The sequence below is a fragment of the Lactuca serriola genome, chromosome 4, assembly GCF_051521515.1.
Source record: "Lactuca serriola cultivar US96UC23 chromosome 4, Lser_US96UC23_V15, whole genome shotgun sequence".
NCBI classification, from domain to species: Eukaryota; Viridiplantae; Streptophyta; class Magnoliopsida; order Asterales; family Asteraceae; genus Lactuca; species Lactuca serriola.
In genome coordinates this window covers 386,379,249-386,398,812 of record NC_136411.1, presented here as the reverse complement: position 1 = coordinate 386,398,812, position 19,564 = coordinate 386,379,249, and the positions used below count along the sequence as shown (strand labels likewise).

The following is a 19,564-nucleotide window of genomic DNA, read 5'->3' as shown; positions in this document are numbered from 1 at the left end:
TTCTACTTCAAACAAAACTCTTATGAACTCACCAACTTAATTGTTGACACTCTTTCAAAACTACTTGTATTCTCAGGAAGTCAGTGAAACAGGAAAACTTCAGCGCTTTGAGGATGGGACGTTATAACGTCAACAATTTATTTTTGTCATCATAATGTAATTGATTTTGAAACATGTAAACATATACTTTGGTGTAACTTTTTCAATTATATTTATGATGGTTGTATTTACTTTGAGCACTATTATACACGATGTTGTGATACTGTACATGAAGTCCTCCACCCCCGGACGTTTCCGCCATCCTTGGTTTGGGGGTGTGACAGAGGAAGTTACACTTAGCAAACTTCAGGGACTCCTAAAGACCGCAGAATCAGGTCTTAAAGGTAAGTCGGTTGTGACCACTCTTGCTACTACTCCAAACTCAGCACCTGTCCTGGCAATCGGGAAAGGTAGAGGGAAGAAGAGAAAGAACCCTTCGAAGGGTACCAAGGGTAAGACTCTTGATGGCTCCTCTTCTAGCGGAACCAAGAAAGGTTTCGTTACACCTTCTTCTGATCCCAAAGAGGCTGAATGCTTCTACTGCTACGAAAAGGCGCACTAGAAGCGTAACTGTCCAAAGTACCAGCAAGATTTGAAGGATGGGAAAGTCAAACCCAGCCATGCAGGTATTTACACTATCTCATCTAATAATTCACTCTATTCTAACTCTTGGGTCGTTGATACCGGTTGCGGTATACATATTTGTTCTGAAATGCAGGGACTAAGAAGAAGTGAGAATGTGGAGCTTGGAAAGATAAACTTGATCATGGCGAATATGAAAGTTTCACCTGTCACCAAGATTGGAGTTTATACTTTGTTGCTTAGTAGTGGATTTACTTTAGATTTGAATAAATGTTGTTATTCGCCAGAAATGGCAAGAAATGTTATTTCCTTTCATGCTTTGTATAAAAAAGGTTTTACCTTTTCTTTTGATAATGAAACTGGTGGAATAAATGCTTTCTATAATAATGCGTTTTATTTTAAAGCATTACCTTGTGATGGTGTGTATGAAGCTGTGTCTGTTGTAGATAACTTAGGAAATAATGTAATGTGTATTCATTCTACTAATGATAATAACTTGGATAAAACATCATTATGACATTGTCGTCTTGGACATATAAACAAGAAACGCATAAGCCAACTCCAAAAGGATGGAGTCTTGGAGTCATTTGACCTAAAGTCAGATGATAGTTGCGAATCATGCTTACTTGGAAAAATGACAAAGTCACCCTTCACTGGTTCATGTGAGAGGGGTGAAGGTTTGTTGGATCTTGTACACACGATTAAGTTGCCATTTTATAGGCAACAACCTTACACGAAGTCGAAAAAGAAATTAAAACATAGTCTAATACAAACAAATAAGACTTCAATTTAAATAAGGAAAGTTTCGAAAAGAAAATAGATTTTGGATTATTCTGAAGAATGCTAACATGATCGTAAAATGGTAATTTTTTCCATTTAACAATATCATCAAACATGTTATCATTCAGACATAGATTCGTTTGGATCCAAACCATTAAGATTTAAATCATCCAAACCTCTAACTTTGTAATGGTTAATTACTCAACTTATTTTGTCGTGCTCATTGCTAAAAGATTCTACAACAAAATAATGTTTTTACTCAAAAGTATTTATTCTTTTGCATTGATGGTACACATTATACTTCTAACATGCTTGAGTAACGCGTCAAAAACCATGACATAACTCAAAGTAGTGAAGTACCACTTTCGGCAAACCAAACAAAACAAAATAATCGAGACATCAGAGACACTTTACACTTCTAGAACTGGGTAAAAACGTGTTATTGGGTTAATGAAAAGTCGTAAAAGAAAGTCAATACAAGAATTTATTAGGGTTTTTATTGCCGAGTCCCAAAAAAACAAACCCACATTCAATGCAGAACGCGGTTTTAGGGAGACGATGTACATGATGATGATAATATCGCGACACATACACTACAGTAACAAGTGACAGGAGTGGGCCGGAGAGGGTTGGGCTGACTTTAGCTTTAAGCTGCTGTTGCCCCCTGCGTACTACCCTAGCTGTGCCAGCATGCATGAGCTTTGAGTAAATGCACTCTTTGGGTCTTCGCTGTCACCTCCACCCCACCCCACTATCCCTTTTGACTCTTTAAGTCAGCCTCTCACTCCATTGTTTCTTTTTTTCTATATATCAATAACCTTACCCTCTTACGACCTGTGTCTCGCCTCTTTTTTCAATTCCCAACAAAACACAGACTTAAATCCTTCATATTTAGAGAGAGAGAGAAACCTTCAAAGATCAAAAAGCAACAATCTTTGTTCAAAATTAGATCCAGAAATGGGGAGGCCTCCTTGTTGTGATAAACTTGGTGTTAAGAAAGGTCCATGGACTCCTGAAGAAGATATCATGCTCGTTTCATACGTTCAGCAACATGGCCCTGGGAATTGGCGTCAAGTCCCTACTAACACCGGTATGTATAAATCTTTGTTTGCTTGTTCTTGTGTGTGTATATGTATATGTATATTTAGAGGTGAAATTTAGAAATCGATTATTCATTTTGTTTGTATTGCTTACAGGATTGAGAAGATGCAGCAAGAGTTGTCGGTTGAGATGGACGAATTATCTGAGACCTGGAATAAGAAGGGGGGATTTCACAGATGATGAGGAGAAAATGATCATTCAGCTTCAAGCTCTTCTGGGAAACAAGTATGTTTTTTCAGAATATTCATAGGAAACAAATTTCGATTCTTTTGGTACAATATTCATAGGAAGGTTTTGTGTTTGTGTGGTTGCAGATGGGCAGCTATAGCCTCGTATCTTCCTGAAAGAACAGATAATGATATCAAGAACTACTGGAATACCCATTTAAAAAAGAAGCTCAAAAAGCTTGAAATGGGGTCCGAGGATCATGATCTTCTTCATACTAATAGTAAAGATAGGTTTTCGTCTTCCACGTCGTCATCATCTTCTTCACACTGTATTTCTAGAGGACAATGGGAGAAGAGACTTCAAACCGATATTCATATGGCCAAACAAGCCCTAAACGATGCTTTATCAATTGATCACAAACCGATTTTTGTACCTCAAGCTACTAAATCATCCTCTCACCCACCTGCATACCCCTCTAGTACTGATAACATAGCCAAATTGCTCAAAGGGTTCATGAAAAACTCAGCCATTTACACCAAAACATGTTCAAATTCAAGCACTCGTGAATCAAGTGGTGAAGTCAATGCTCCTAGCAGTGAAAGCAAGAACAATTCTGGGATTGATTTATCTGAAGCATTTGAATCCCTTTTTGGGTTTGATCAATCTTTTGGATCTCCAAACAACTCCGACTTTTCACAATCAAACACCTCCCCGGAGGGAAGTATTTTTCAAGAGGAAAGCAAGGCGGAGCTTAGATTTACCATGTTTGAGAATTGGTTGCTTGAAGAAACAACCGGTGGTGTGGTTGATCAAGGGAAAGAAGATTTAAGTAACTTTTCGTTTGATGAAAACCCTAATTTTTTCGATAATTGATTTGTTTTCACAAGCTTTTTATCATTCTTCGGTTATAGTATTAATCAATCTTGTTTAATTTCAATTTTTTTTTTTTTTTTTGGAGTTCGTTTAATTATTTGACATTAGATATGTAGAACTCAAATTGTATGAAGTTGCAATCAGTGATCTAATTATGCATTTGCATCAAGTGTTTGTCGATTTGGCATATAACTTTATCTCGTTTTTTCATCCTAATATTTCGGTTTTATTATTATTATTATTATTATTATTATTATTATTATTATTATTATTTATTATTTTTATTATTATTATTATTATTATTATTATTATTATTATTATGATTTTGGTATTATCATTTCTTCTTGTGGCCCTCACTAACATTGATCTTTATTAAAGACAACTAACCATTAATGCCTTTAGTGATCTTTATATAAGATTTTGTTATTTCGCTTTCTTGAAAATGTGATTTTGCGAACTAAATAAGATTTGGTAAATGGTATGTGTTTTCAATGATACTCATATCATTCTCGTTTAAGTGCTTGTAACATTATTATTTCTATTCTATTGAATCCATGTTTTAGACATAGATTGAATTCTGTTACAATATAAGAACATCTATATATAATATGGGAGTGTTTTACTTGAATTTTTTCAAAAAACTAAAAATACAAAAACTGTTGTATACTTCAAAATATGTGAGTTTTTTCATTTTGTTTTTTATTTGTTAGTTTTTAGTTGTTGTATGGCTTTAATTGCTTAAAAATCTCAAAAAATGAAAAGTGTTTGGTTAGACATTGCTAATTAACAAGTTATTAAGATGTCACAATATATATTTTTCATTTTCCAAAAAAAAAAATGTTTGAAAAAAACTTATGGTTAAGCTGCTTGTTAATTTCATTGGTTCTTTGTAACCTATAGTCGACAACTCTGTTCGGATTCAGTACGTATAAAACGAATTGCTTTAAGATGTATGGATCAAAAGAATAAAATCAAGGTTTATAAACGTAGTTAACAAGTTATTAAGAAATCGCAATATATATTTTTCATTTTCCAAAAAAAAAATGTTTGAAAAAAACTTTTAGCTAAGCTGCTTGTTAATTTCATTGGTTCTTTGTTCCCTATAGTCGACCAATCTGTTAGGATTCAATATGTATAAGACGAGTTGCTTTAAGATGTATGGATCAAAAGAATAAAATCAAGGTTTATAAACTTAATTAACAAGTTATTAAGAAATCGCAATATATATTTTTCATTTTCCAAAAAAGTTAACAACGAATAACAAAATACTGAAAGTTAGTGGTGATCTGAATATATATAAATGAACACGTGTTTATTTTCCAAACACAATTTATCAAACGCAAAGGGTATCAACACATGTTTATTTTCCAAACAAAATTTATTATGTTTTGTGACTTTGCGTTTGCCAGCTATTAAATCAGCATGTCCGGCCTTGAAACTCTCAACCCTCAAACCCCGAAAGGAGATAATCCTGTAAGGTCCACGGCTTCTAATATGGAATACTAATCTGGTTATGAAAAAACATCATTTTTATCTCTTAATCTTGGTTTGCTCATCTTAATACGACCATACACGTAAGTGATCCAAAAATCTATTGACCATCCAATAGAAATATCACCTAAAATAGATCAAAGTGAACAGGGAAAAAACATGAAGCAATTTAATATACACGAGATATATGAGTGGCTATGAGTTTGATAATTAACCTTTTGGGTTTAGTTTTTTTTCTTTTCTTTTCTTTTTGTGGGAGTTTAATATATTAAATTATAATAATAAAATACAGAGAATGGAGAAGACAGTGAGGAGAATGAAGAAATATGTGAACAGAAAGGATGGAATTTAATGGCCTTCAAAAACCTGCAACTTCGGTCTTAATTGCATACATGTGAAAGTGTTTTCATATTTATAGCTCTTTTAATAAAAAGATAATAATAACTATTATTTTCTATGTAATTATTGTTATAATTAATTTTAATAAAATAAAACTGCTTTTTTGTATTTGTAGTTGCATCTATGACCTACCTACGAAAACCTGTTTTAATTATTAGTTTAACAGACAAACCGTTTTTTTAACACATAATCTCCCACACAAAGTGTTTGGAAAATTTTGAAGGGTTTAATTTCTATTTAACTTGTTGGTAAGTTTCCTTTGTATCATATAAATGCATGAAAGAACTTAACGAGGGATGATAAAGTTTTTCCACGTCGTTGTTAGGACCTGAAGAGCTAGGATTTGTATCGAATCGGATTAGACCAAAACCGGTTAGCATTCCCCATACATTGATTTCACGTGCAATCTTATGTAAGTTTATAGAATCATCCCAAAAACATAGGTTCATACACGACTTTACTTAGTCAAACTACGTGACATGTGACATGCCATGATACGATAAGCTTGTCTTCGTTATCAACAGTCCATGTTTTTTAGGAGATCCTTGGATTTCTGATTAGTATAAAAAAAGACATCCTAGATCACATTCATTCCACACCAAACCAAGATCTTGATAGTTCTCTTCTCTCTCCACAGATTCAGGAAAGAAGTAGGTTGTTTTAGATTCTTTGTTCTTTCATGTTTTCGAGTATTCTCATTATGTTTACTATGTAAACTAACAAGTGAAAGACACATAATGGCTAGGATTTCGTATTATTATCAAAGAGAAGTACAAATACAATGAAAGGGAAATACATAATATATAGACTAGCTAATTAGGGTTTCCTAGCGAAAAGGCTCAATCATAAAACCTAATACAAAATAAACCCCAAAATCTTATTAGGCTAACATCCCCCCCCCCCCCCCCCCTCTCTTAAACTCATAATGCAACAGCAATAAGCATTGAGAGTTTGTCAAACAGAAAATGGAATCGAGGAGCAGTCAACGGCTTCGTAAGAATATCAGCAATCTGCAAAGAGGAAGGAACATAAGGGAGATAGTGTCCTTCTGGAGATGATGACGTGTGAAATGACAGTCAATCTCAATGTGCTTTGTGTGCTCATGAAACACTGAATTCTTAGCAATCATTATCGCACTCTCGTTATCACAATACAAAGGGGTAGGCTAAGAGATGTGAATGCCCATATCTGCAAGAAGCCATCTCAACCAAACAATCTCACAAATGGTGATAGCCATGGATCGATACTCAAATTCTATAGAAGATCGAGAAACAACATCTCGTTTCTTGCTTTTACATGATATCAATGAATCTCCAAGAATGTAACGCCCGTAGATTAGGGCTAGTCAATTTAAGGACAATAAGCGTCAAAAATGACTTTTTGATGGAAGATTATTTTGAAGGAATAATCTTAACTAAGTTTTAGTATATGTTACAAAGATTTCGTACATATAAAGAACACTGAAATCCGAGTTATAACGAATAAGTTATGACTCGTCGAAGTTTCGCAACAGAACCGACACGACGCTGAATGACGTAAAAAGTGAATTTACATTAGAGTGATATTTAGCCTTAGCGATCTAAACGAAAGTCATAGAGTTCGTTAAACTGTGAGCGTGCATAAAAAGAATGCTCATATCTGATTTCGTATGAGTAAGTTATGATTTTTCTAAGTTTCAGCTTAGCGGTATGTAGCCCGAATACTCGAAAAAGAGATCGAGTGTTATTTAGCCAAAACTTTCTAAATGGGAATTGAATATCTCATTGATAGTAGTCCAACGATTAAAAGACAGACGAAAACAGAGTTCAAATGAAGGAGTTATGAATTTCGAACGGAGTTTTCCTGTCCCGGCCTACTACAAATAATATATTTATGATATATTAAAAATAAAGTGAAAATTAGCCAACGGAGTCTACACAAGAGTTTTAGAGCATAATCTCACCTACGCATTGATATAAAGAACGTCAAAAACGGAGCTCGTATGTGAAAGTTATGAATATATGAAGTTCGGGGCGTGAACCCCAAGGCTGTGTCAGAGCTCACGAGGTGAATATTAGAAATTCACGAGGTGAGTCAGTTCACAAGGCGAGTATTACAAACTCACGACATGAACAGATGATGGACGTCTTCCAGGGCAAGTGACCATGACGATCGCAATGACGTATCAAGCTCACGAGGTGAATATTAGAAACTCACGAGGTGAACTCAGAAAATTCACCCTATAAATAGAAATCGAGGGTCAGCCGAGTTTGGTTGCTCATCTCTTACTCTCTCACTCCCGATACTCTCTCTAAGCCCTATTTTAACCCCCTGAAGCCTCGGTATCATTCCCGAGACCCAAAGAAAGTCTCGAAGCCCGAAGATCCCGAGAAGTGAAATTCCCGAGCCAAAGCTCTGCCTGCGAGAAGCCGGTTTTTGTGAAGATCTTCCAGATCTACCGAAGAATACTACTTTTACAAGCCGTAGTGCTGTCCGAGCATTGTTTAATCAAGTGAGTGTATAGTCCCTTTCATAAACACGATTTCAATACAACTATTATTTGAATGTATTACGTATATTTTTGGTGTGAGTGTATAGTTACTTTCTTCTAACACATAAATATAAAGTATTAGCTATGAAATACGTGCTATGTATTATATATTATTTGTCTATTTGAGATGCGCTTGGAATTGATGTTTTTATACAGGTGTTAAATGATTTAAACTGCGTTTGTATTTATATATACAAAAGTGTTGGGTAGAACATGGGTAGATGGAATAGTTGGTGACGATGTGACTTCGTGCCTATTGAGTAAGCCTTGGTGATGATGCGACTTCGTGCCTATTTGATAAACCTCGGTGATGATGTGACTTCGTGCCTGTTGTGTAAACCCTGGTGATTATGAGACGTAGTGCCTATTGTGTAAACCTTGGTGACTATCAGACGTAGTGCCTATTGTATGAACCCTGGTGACTATGTGACGTAGTGCCTGTTATATAAACCGTGGTAGCAAATGGAATTTGTGCCAATTCCTTAGGTAAATCCTTAGGAATGAATGAATGAAGGATAGTGGGTTCTTAGGATAAACCCTTGAGAAAATAAAGGAGATATGGGGATGGGTATTTGGTTGATTGTTTGATAATTGAATATAATAAATGTATTATTGTGGGTTGAAAACCCCATATGCTCACCAGGCCCCCAAGCTTGACCCACTCATTTTTCTTTGCATTACATGTAATGGCACAAGGGTATAAATTGGTGAACTTGACGAGAGATTTTGTATTATAGATCAGTAGTTATAAATAACTGTTGTAAGATCTATTTTATATTGTTTATGCTTTTGGTTTGTATCGGAACATGACATCCCGAGATTTTGTTATTTAATGAAAATACATTTCTTTAAGAAATGCTTTGATAAATTTTATTTTATCATATTTTATTTTGGGAATAAATTCTGCAAATCTTTTAATCAAAGGATTACTCTGATTTTATAAAAAACGAAACATAAACAAATCGGTCTTTTCTGGCCATGAAATTGGGGATGTCACAAAGAAAAACACAATACCCAGTAGTGGACTTACGATCATAAATATCACTACCCCAATTTGCATCACTATAGGCACGCAACTCAAGAGAGGATGAAGATGGAAACATAAGAGTGCAGAACTGAGTACCACTACTAGAAAAACAGCCTTTTACGACGCTCATTGCGCGTCGTAAAAGGCTCAGACGACGCGCAAATGCACGTCAAGGAAGACACTGTCATAAAGAGAGATGACGCGCATTTACGACGCTCGTTTACGACGCGCATTTACGACGCCCGTTTATGACACGCAATGCGTATCAAGGAAGGCCCTGTCATAAAGGAAGACGACACATATTCGCGCGTCGCACCCTTACGACACACGTGTTAATGACACGCAATGCGTATCAAGGAAGCCCCTGTCAAGAAAGGCCATGTCATAAATGAAGATGACACACATTTGTGCGTATCACAATTTTAAATGTTAAAAAAATATTATTTATAGATTTACTAATTTTCAAATTAAATTTGCATTTAATGTCTCATAATAAAAAATAAAATATCATATACAAAAAATACAATCCATTACATAAAATTTAATTTCATAAAAATAATCGTTCCATGGAAAGATAAAACAAATCAATAGAAGTTGTAACGAAATTTACAAATTAATAGTTCTAATAACCTAATGTGTGCATCACTATAAACAAGATTTGTGCTGATTTTTGTAAAACCCTTGTCATCAAATGCTTCCTTGGCTACAATAGTTGTCTGAACATTTGAAATTTATAATTTTTTTTTAACATTTTACAAAATTATATTATATATAATAAGCTTCTCAACACTTGTTATCAAAAAATTAATTAACTTTCACCAGGGTATTGAATTAGAGCTTGAACTCCACCATTTTTGTCAAACATTGCTATCTTTAAAACATACCCAAAAGCAGAAAATAACTGTTTACAACAAAGTGAGAGAAAGAGAGATTAAAAATGAGCACATGGTCAAATATGAAAAAACATTCACAGTCAGAAAGGTCAAGTTCTTGAATTGATTTTTTTAGATACTTCTCGTTGATGGCCAAACTATTCTTTTCCATTTCATCTCCATCAGAATTTCCATCTTTACCCCCATGATTACCCTTTATTACTCCAGGTAAATGTCCATGACTCCATAAGGATCCTGCCAAAGCTAGTCAAAGTCATGCTATAGAGTCATGAAAAAAACAATTTAACATCCTACATTACTGAGGAAATAACATGGAGGGGCATTTAGGTAAAATCGTCATTGGGTTTAGGATATATGTAATTATATGTAAACTTACTCATGGGGAAGAGCTATCTGCACATATATACATTATTAGATGAAGATTTATAGATTCTTATTAGGCATGTAAATGTAAATAAGAACTTATGTGTACAGTTACTTGTCTTTTCACTGCGATCTATAAACTCATTGACTTCTTCCACAATATCCGGATATGCTCCAAGCAAACTATTTACCTAACAAAAATAAAAATTTCTTTAATTTATCAAATTCAATCTAAGGATACCACACAAAAGTCATCTAGAAGTTTTATGGATACACAAACAACGAATGCAGATATCTAGCAATAAAGCAGGAAGCAGATACTAGAAACAAAAAAGAATAAATCTTTAAATAATGTGTATTGTGTATATAAGTTTACCCTTGATTGCAATTGTGGCCGAGTAATACTCTTTGTGAAATACTCTGCAATGCACTTCAAAAATGACTGGTAATCATCTGAGTTGCTCAATCTTTCCTTCACCTTCTCAGGAAGACAAAGCATTTGGCCATGTACATCTTCCAACATACAAAGGGTCAATAAGGACATGAAATCAATTGTTCAAAAGAATGCAATACCTTTATAACAATAGCCAGATGGGACTAGTAGATACCTTGATGAAAGAGTTCAGCTAGAGAGTCTTCAAGAGTACATGGGGGTTTATTTTGGGAAAAATGATGTGTCACATCACAATATTTATCATCTTGATCATGTTCTCTTTGTTCTGTGTCTTCTGATGTGTCTTTTTCTTTCTCACCATGTTCCTTAATCTCTTTATCAGGTATAGTACATGCTTTTTCATGATCTGGATCAGGCTAGCCAATTCAGCAGGGTTCCTAAGATAAAAATAAATAAATAAATAACATCAACAGATTTTAGGTTTCATCATATAAGTGATTATGATTCTAATTTCTAAAATCCAAGTAGAAATCTTTATTCTTACCAATTAACCAGCCCAAAAATTGGCATTTCAGGGAAAGCGTTACTCATGCGATGAAGAAGAAACCTGTATAAACAATCTTGAATTTAACCTTTAAGACACAAGATAAAATTCCAAAAATATTGATTGATACACCTAATTGATATTATGCACAACTTGAATTCCATAACAATTTAGACAATACATCATGTCTTTTTAAACAATTATTCAATGTGCTAGCCTACTATCACTGAATATCTACGAAATTCTAGCCTAATCTTTGGTTCAAAAATAGAATATATTGAAAAAAATTCATTTCATTTGATCACGAAATGAAAAGGGTCAGCAACATAAATACTTGGGAACACAATTATTCAATTAAGTCTTTTTCACAATCAACTTCATTTATGTTTAGCCTAAAATAGAATACCTGTTCTTTTACAAAAGCAGGAACCCATTTGGTTTTCTCATTGTTTTCAAGCAGTTGATCTTTCAACTTTTCCACTGCTACAAACCTTGACCAAAAAGATAATGAGGATGAGAAGGACATTCATGTCTTTTGCACAAAAGATGAGTATAAAAAGTGTACCAGCTGGAACTGCTCTGTTGATGAGAGGAGTATTGGATCTCCAACAAAATGGATATGAATGAGTAAAGCTTCCAGATTTGACCAGTTTGCTCTTATCCTGCATACATCCATAACAAAAGGTAAGGAATAATCATTTTACATAAATGCCCCTGTTAATAATTATATAACATTTAACTACTCTTGCCTTCACTGTTTGAATGATATCTTTATCTGCCTCTTTGACATATTGACCAATGAAATCAATAAGTCTTTTTGTAAAGCATCCATCATCATCAACTACCATAACAAGATTTTCTCCCTGCATAATGAAGAACAAGTATGATTGGGTTATAGGAAAAAAGATATAAATAAAGATACAATGCATATGTGATCAACATATTTCAGACCTTATGAATGATTTGATTTTCCAAACAAACACGATAATCATCTTCGCCAAATGCTGGAGCACAGTGCACGATTCCAGTTCCACTATATGAAGTTACACAATCATCTGCAACAACTCTGAATGCCACATCTGAGAATTCACCAAACCTACCTTATGGTCACTTGTTTTATTTTCAAAATAAATGAAAAATGCAACAAATAGCAGCAACAGGTGACAAAATGTCTCAAAGAGGACAAACCTGTAACTTGAGCTTAAGCTCATGCACCATTTGAAATAACTGTTTATATGTGCTTCAACTATACCCCACCAACAATCAACCATTACTCCATCAACATTCATAGACTTCAAAAACCTTAATTGGTTCAGTAGACCATCAGGATCAACAACTTCACACTTCATATTAACTGAAAGTTAATAGCAACACTAAGTGAAAGTTAAAAATTGAAATGGTATAAAATGTTGTTATTAAAATAGACAACCAAAAGCAAAACAAACTACAAAATCAATTTCATAATTTCTTGTTTTGTTTTATTGCTAGCTTCTTAATCGTTATATATTTTATGCTAAAACAGGTTTCCACCCACTTTCAGGTTCAAGAAAATTGTGCAGCTGACTGCAGCAGCTAGGGCCTGTTGTAGTGCATCTTCATCAATCACTCTGTTACAAAAAACAAATCAAAGATATAAAAACTAAATAGCATAATAGCGAAGTGCAGAATCATCAATCACTCATTGATAACTCATTATTTATAAAAACTAGAGTTCACTTCCTTTTGAAAAAAAATCATGAGATACCTGTTTACATTGATAGAAAGAAGAGAGACGAACCAAAAAATTTGACCTTGATGTCATATTTAGTGAAATCGGTAAAAATTCCAACTTACATTTGAAATTGACGAACCAAAATGGCAGGAGGAAGCAGTCACTGGTACCTAACCATAGATTGCGTTGACAGAAAGAAGAGAGACGAAACAAAATGGGAAGTAACAGAAAAATTAATACATTAATTTGATAAGACTTTACCTTGGTTCATAGATTAGGGCTTTTTGTAGAGAGAATGAAAGAGGAAAATAAGGAACCGATGCGGTGGAAACAGATAAATTGAGTAGATTAGATATACCCATAAAGAGAAGCTACCGAATTCGTGAAATTAAAAGCCAGCGGTATACATAACTTCAGAGATGGCGTGCCTACTGTTGCCTTGATCGATGTCGATGACCGGGAAGGGCAAGTAATGATGGTCGAAGTGTGAGGGAAGAAGTCGACGGCTGTCAATGTCGGGAGGAGGGAAGGAAGGAGCGTCGATAATTAGGGAAAGAGGGAAACTAAAGTGGAGGAGAAAAAAGTAAGGCAGGCATTTTAATATTTTAGGATTTCATTTCCCCCTAGAAGGATGGAACGCGCCTTTCTATTAAAATTTATAAAGCGACATCCTTAGACGACGCACGTTTTATTATAGGTGCCCTCCGTGTTTTTTTTTTCTCAGACACTAATTTCATGGCACGCAAAAATGCGTGTTCTAAATCCTTTAAATTTTAAGAGAGATGACATTATTTTTGGGGCACCCACAAATGCGCGTCCTCTATCAGCGAGTGTCATTGTTTGCGCGTCATTAAAGGGCTTTTTTCTAGTAGTGTACCATGTAAATATCTCAAAATACGAAGAAAAAATCCCCAAGTAACAGTAGTAGGAGCAGTGACAAACTGGCTAACCACATGAACTACATGAGCAATATCCGGTCTAATGAAAGTCAGGTAAACCAAACTCCCAACAATGGTACGATAAAGGCTTGGATCTGAAAATGTGACACCATCAGTTGGAGAGTACTTTACATTACTCTCTATAGGCGTATCAACTATTCGATTATCCGTGAGTCGTGAACATTCAAACAAATATGCAATATACTTCGTTTGAGATAAAAGATAACCCTTCGGAGATTGAGAAACTTCAATCCCCAAGAAATATTGATGCAATCCCAAGTCTTGCATAGCAAAACGGTGAGCGAAATCACGCTTTAAAGACTTTATACCATCATAATCATCACCAATAATAATCATGTCATCGACATATAAGGAAAGAATAATCCGACCTGCATTCGTACATCGAATAAATAAAGCCGAGTCATGGTTACTTGGTTGAAAACCAAGAGAAGTAATCACCGTAGAAAATTTCTCAAACCAAGCATGAGGGTCTTGTTTCAGGCCATATAGAGCCTTCCGAAGTCGAAAAACTTCACCTGGTTGGTGAGCAATACCAGGGGGAGGAGACATGTATACTTCTGATGAAGGTCACCATTCAAGAAAGCATTCTTGACATCCATCTGATAAATCATCCATTAGCGAATGGAAGAAACTGCAATTAAGATGCGAACAGTCGTCATTTTTGCAACAGGAGCAAATGTCTCCTCATAATCCATACCATAGTTTTGCACGTACCCTTTCGCAACAAGTCTGGATTTATAACGCTCAACAGATCCATTAGACTTTGTTTTGATTTTATAAACCCAACGAAAACCAATCATGTGTTTTCCGGGTGGAAACGGAACCAGATCCCATGTATGAGTTTGATAAAGAGCTGCAAGTTCCTCAACCATAACGGTCTGCCAAAGGGGATCAGAAACGACCTATTTGTAGGATTTTGGCTCATAGACACGATGTACATTAGCAATAAAAGAGGCAAAAGCCAGTGAGTAATAGGAATAGACAAAGTTAGGAAGCTTTATGGACTTCTTATTACGATAAGGCCTCGATGGGGGGGGGGGGTCTTGATGATTTGCAGGAAAAGGATCAACGATAGGTGCTTGATCAACCGCATGTGGTGGATCAATAGCAAGTGGTGGATCATCAATGTCAATACTAAACGAATCAATAGTATGAAGCTCCTCTCGGGTTGCATCATCTGACTGAATAGGAATGCTATAGAATGGAATATGCTGCAAAAGGTGACATTGCGAGATACATACAATTTCAGATTTGAAGGATCATAGCACCAATAACCTTTCAGACCAATACCATATCCTAAAAAAACACAAAGAGCTGATTTTGAAGACAACTTATCTCTCTCTACATGAGACTTTAAGACAAAACCATGTACACCCAAACATCATAATGAATAATAATATAGGAGTTGTCCAAACAACATTTCATTAGGAGACTTCCCCGAAGTGTATGTAGTAGGAATGCGATTAATAACATAAATGGTGGTATGAACAACTTCTCCCCAAAACATATTGGGAACTTGAGTAGAGAGTAGTAAGGATCTGGCAGTTTCTAGGAGATGTCGATGTTTTCTTTCTGTAACACCATTTTGTTGAGGAGTGTCTGTACAAGATGATTGATGTATAGTGCCATTAGATGCCAATAATTGTTTAAAATCATTGGAGGTAAATTCTCCTCCCAGATCACACTGAAAACATTTTATGACAACAGAGTGTTGAGTCATGACAAGAGTCTGAATTCACTATATATGGTGAAAAAGTCAAGCGTGCGCTTCATAAAATAAACCCACGTATAACAAGTGTAATCATCAATGAATGAAACATAATAGTTAGCTCCTAATTTGAAGGTGATCGGAGAGGGACCCCACACATCAGAATGCACAATACCAAAGGGAGCAATAGAACGAGTGACACTTTTATTAAACGGTAAAGCAGAAAATTTTCACAGTTTACAACCACAACAATCAGAAATATCATCAAATTTCAAAGAGCTTAACACACCAGTGGAAACCAACAACTACAAACAAGACGCTGACACATGTCCCAAACGAGAATGCCAAAGATAAAAAGGAGACGATGAAGGGTTTAAATGAAAAGACGACAAATCGAAACTAGATGCAACAACATCAGCAACATGTAGCTGCTCCAAGACATAATGTTCCCTAAGTCTACGGCCTATCCTAATCACCCTCCGAGACCGAATGTCTGTTAAAGATATATAAGGAGTGACAATAGAACCAACCCCCTCTACTAACATGGGTGTAGCACTAGCAGACATAACAAAGACAGGTGTACGAGAAGATAATGAAGCAAAAGATGAAAAATGTGATGACATGTGATGAGATGCAATAGAATCCAATATCCACAAGGATGAAGGAATACCTGACGTGTTGGATGAAGACAAACCTGAATGAGAGATGGAAGCTAAGATGGTAATTGGATTGGTAGCTAAGAACTGTCTGAACTGCCTAACAATCTGTGGATCCGAGGCTGATGGTGGTGTGAAATTTGTTTCATTCTCAACTGAAGGTGTAGCAGCACTGTACTGTGGTGGCCTAACAGATGAAAATGAGGGATGTGACTGTCCAGAAGATGTTTTCTGCTCTAAAGATTGAGACTGTGTTGGTGATCTTGTTTGTTGTTGCTGCTGATTTCCCTTGCTGGTTAGCAATGGACAATTTGCCTTCCAATGGTTCTTCTTCTTACGGAAAGCACACTCATCAAATGCAACTCTAGGACAATTTTGGTTTGAAGATTGAGGTCGTTATGGAACAACAAAGACATCATGAGTGGTTGTCCTGGGAGCTTTGTCAACATGGGACTTGATACGAGTTTCTTCATCAATCAACTCGTGAACAACCAAATCAACAGTGGGAAGAGGTGTATGATGCAAGATTGATCCATGCAGAACTTCAAAATATGAACGTAATGCCATCAAGAACTGAACCAAATGTTGCTCTTCCCTTCTATCAATATAAGGCTTAAAATCTTTCAACACATCAGGTTCTATAAGAGCTAACTGACTCCACAAATCCGACATAGCTGCATAAAATTCCTAAACACCAAGATTGTTCTGTTAGAGGGCTCGAATATCAAACTCTAACTGATACTACTTTGCAAAGTTAGGCTAAGTATACAACCTAGCTAGGTGATCCCAAACCTCCTTTGTCGTGTCATACTTCGCCAACTGAGTACCAATAGACTGGATGACATAATTATTAATCCAAGTAATGATCTTGGAGTTATCAGTCTCCCATGAATCCAGTAACATTGCATAATTATCGGCCTTCTCGTTTATTGGTTTCTTCTTATCACCTGTAACAATCCCCCACATAGTCTTGCCCCATAAGAAATTTTTCATAACATAACCTCAATAGGCATAGTTTTGCCATCAAGTTGAATACTAATGGAGTGAAGAGAATCCTCTCTTGGGGCCATATTTCAATATCTGTCAAACAGTAAATATGAGTAGCAGCAAAAATGATCATGATCTTGAAATCAACAAAGCTAGACGAAACGAAACCCTCAAAACTGACAAAACGAACAAATCAAACCAAGCTGAATACTGAAACGAGCAAGTAAAGCATACCCAAAATTGCAAATGGTGGCAATGAATAGTACCAATGAACTGTGCGATGAATAGTAACATCGATGAACAGTAACCGTGAATAGTAATGAACAGTAACACCTATGAATAGTAAATTGTGATGAACAGTAACAACCAAGTTGAATATTAATGGGCTGAAGAGAATCATCTCTTGGGGCTGTATTTCAATATCAGTCAAACAGTAAATACGAGTAGCAGCAAAAACAATCAAGATCTCGAAATCAACAAAGCTAGACAAAACGAAACCCTCAAAATTGACAAAACGAACAAATCAAACCAAACCGAGTACTGAAACGAGCAAGAAAAGCATACCCAAAATTGCAAATGCTGGCAATAAACAGTGCACGTGAACATTACCAATGAACGGTGCGATGAACAGTAACGTCGATGAATAGTAACCGTGAATAATATTGAACAGTAACGCCAGTGAACAGTAACCGTGATGAACAGTAATCGTGATGAATAGTATTGCCGGTGAACAGTAATTGCCGATGAACACTAATCGTCGGTGATACAGGATGTGGTTTTCACATTTGTTCTGATTTACAGGGCCTAAGAAGAAATAGGGATGTAGAGCATGGGAAGATAAACTTGATCTAGGGGAACAAAAGAGTGTCGCATGTCATCAAGATTGGAGTTTACTCTTTAGTGCTTAGTAGTAGGTTAGGACTAGAGTTGAATAATTGTTGCTCTTCGCCAGAAATGGCAAAAAACATCATTTCTTTTCATGGTTTATATAAACAAGGATTTAGATTTTCATTTGATAATGAAAAGGGTTCTATTAATGCTTTCTTTAATGGTGTTTGCTATTTTGAAGCATTGCATTGTAATGGAATATATGAAATTGTGATGGTTGTAGACAACTTAGGAAATGATGTGTTGCATATCGACTCTCCCAATAGTTTGGACAAAGCATGCTTGTGGCATTGTCGTCTTGTACATGTCAACAAGAAACACATAGACCAACTCCAAAAGGATGGGGTGTTGGAGTCATTCGACCTTAGGGACGATGACGTATGAGAGTCTTGTTTACTTGGAAAGATAACCAAGTCACGCTTCACTAGTACTTGTGAAAAGGGTGAGGGTTTATTGGATCTCATACACACCGATGTGTGTGGGCCCTTTAGATCCACCACAAGGGATGGAAGCCGCTTCTATATGATTTTCACCAATAATTATAGCAGATATGGGTATATCTACTTAATCAAGCACAAGTCAGAAACCTTTGAAAAGTTCAAAGAGTTTAAGAAGAAGTGGAGAATCAGATGGGTAGGAAAATTAAGATGCTTCGATCCGATCGAGGTGGTGAGTACCTTCGTCTTTAATTCTATGACTACCTCAAGGAATGTAGAATCGTTTCGCAGTTAACCCCGCCTAGGACACGACAGTTGAATGGTGTGGCTGAGAGGTGTAATCGAACCTTGATAGACATGGTCCGTTCCATGATGATTCGGGCTTCGTTACCTATCTCATTTTGGGGGTATGCCTTAGAGACTACCGCCCATATCCATAACTTAGTCCCTACAAAGAAGGTTTCCAAAACACTCACGAGATGTGGACATGGAAAGCTCCCTCGTTGGCACATATAAATGTTTGGGGTTGCAAGGATTTCATAAGAAGAGAGACTCACGACAAGCTCGAACCTCACAGTAAGCGGTATATTTTCATCGGCTACCCTCAGAAGTCCTTTGGATATCTCTTCTATAGACCGAGTGACAATGTTTTCTTCGTTGCGAGGGAGGCAAATTGATCTTGAAGACCTTCAAGAATCAAGTGATGAAGGAACCTCTAACACTAGCGCCCAACCTAAGGAGGAAACTCCTGTTTTTCCGGTTGACGAGTCCCAACCTCTTAGACGTTCCAGTAGAGTTAGTGTTCCACCGGAGTTTCATGATTTTCATATTACTACCGAAGGTGATATGTTTATTAGTGATAGTAAACGAGTAAATTTGGTTGGACCTAACAACTACAAGGAAGCCATGGAAGGCTCGGAGTCTACAAAGTGGAAAGAGGCTATGGACAACGAGATTCAGTCCATGTATGAAAACGAAGTTTGGAATTTGGTTGACAATGTGTCGGGTCGTAAGACGGTTAGGTACAAGTGGAT

At 36.0% G+C, this 19,564-nt stretch overlaps 1 protein-coding gene across 1 annotated transcript; it reads left to right on the top strand.

Moving 5' to 3' along the window:
• The first annotated feature begins 2,204 nt into the window (after positions 1-2,204).
• LOC145097799 (transcription factor MYB30-like) lies at positions 2,205-3,607 on the top strand. Its single transcript, XM_079035439.1, has 3 exons — positions 2,205-2,491; positions 2,598-2,727; positions 2,817-3,607. The coding sequence occupies exons 1-3, from the start codon at positions 2,359-2,361 to the stop codon at positions 3,541-3,543; spliced, it is 990 nt and encodes a 329-aa protein (XP_078891565.1). The 5' UTR covers positions 2,205-2,358; the 3' UTR covers positions 3,544-3,607.
• The last annotated feature ends 15,957 nt before the right edge of the window (positions 3,608-19,564 follow it).

Bases quoted from the DNA above. Each gene is read 5' to 3' on its own strand.
- LOC145097799 (XM_079035439.1), top strand. From the start codon at position 2,359: ATGGGGAGGCCTCCTTGTTGTGATAAACTTGGTGTTAAGAAAGGTCCA. The intron at 2,492-2,597 runs GTATGTATAAAT...TATTGCTTACAG, and splicing joins TCAAGTCCCTACTAACACCG to GATTGAGAAGATGCAGCAAG. The intron at 2,728-2,816 runs GTATGTTTTTTC...GTGTGGTTGCAG, and splicing joins CAAGCTCTTCTGGGAAACAA to ATGGGCAGCTATAGCCTCGT.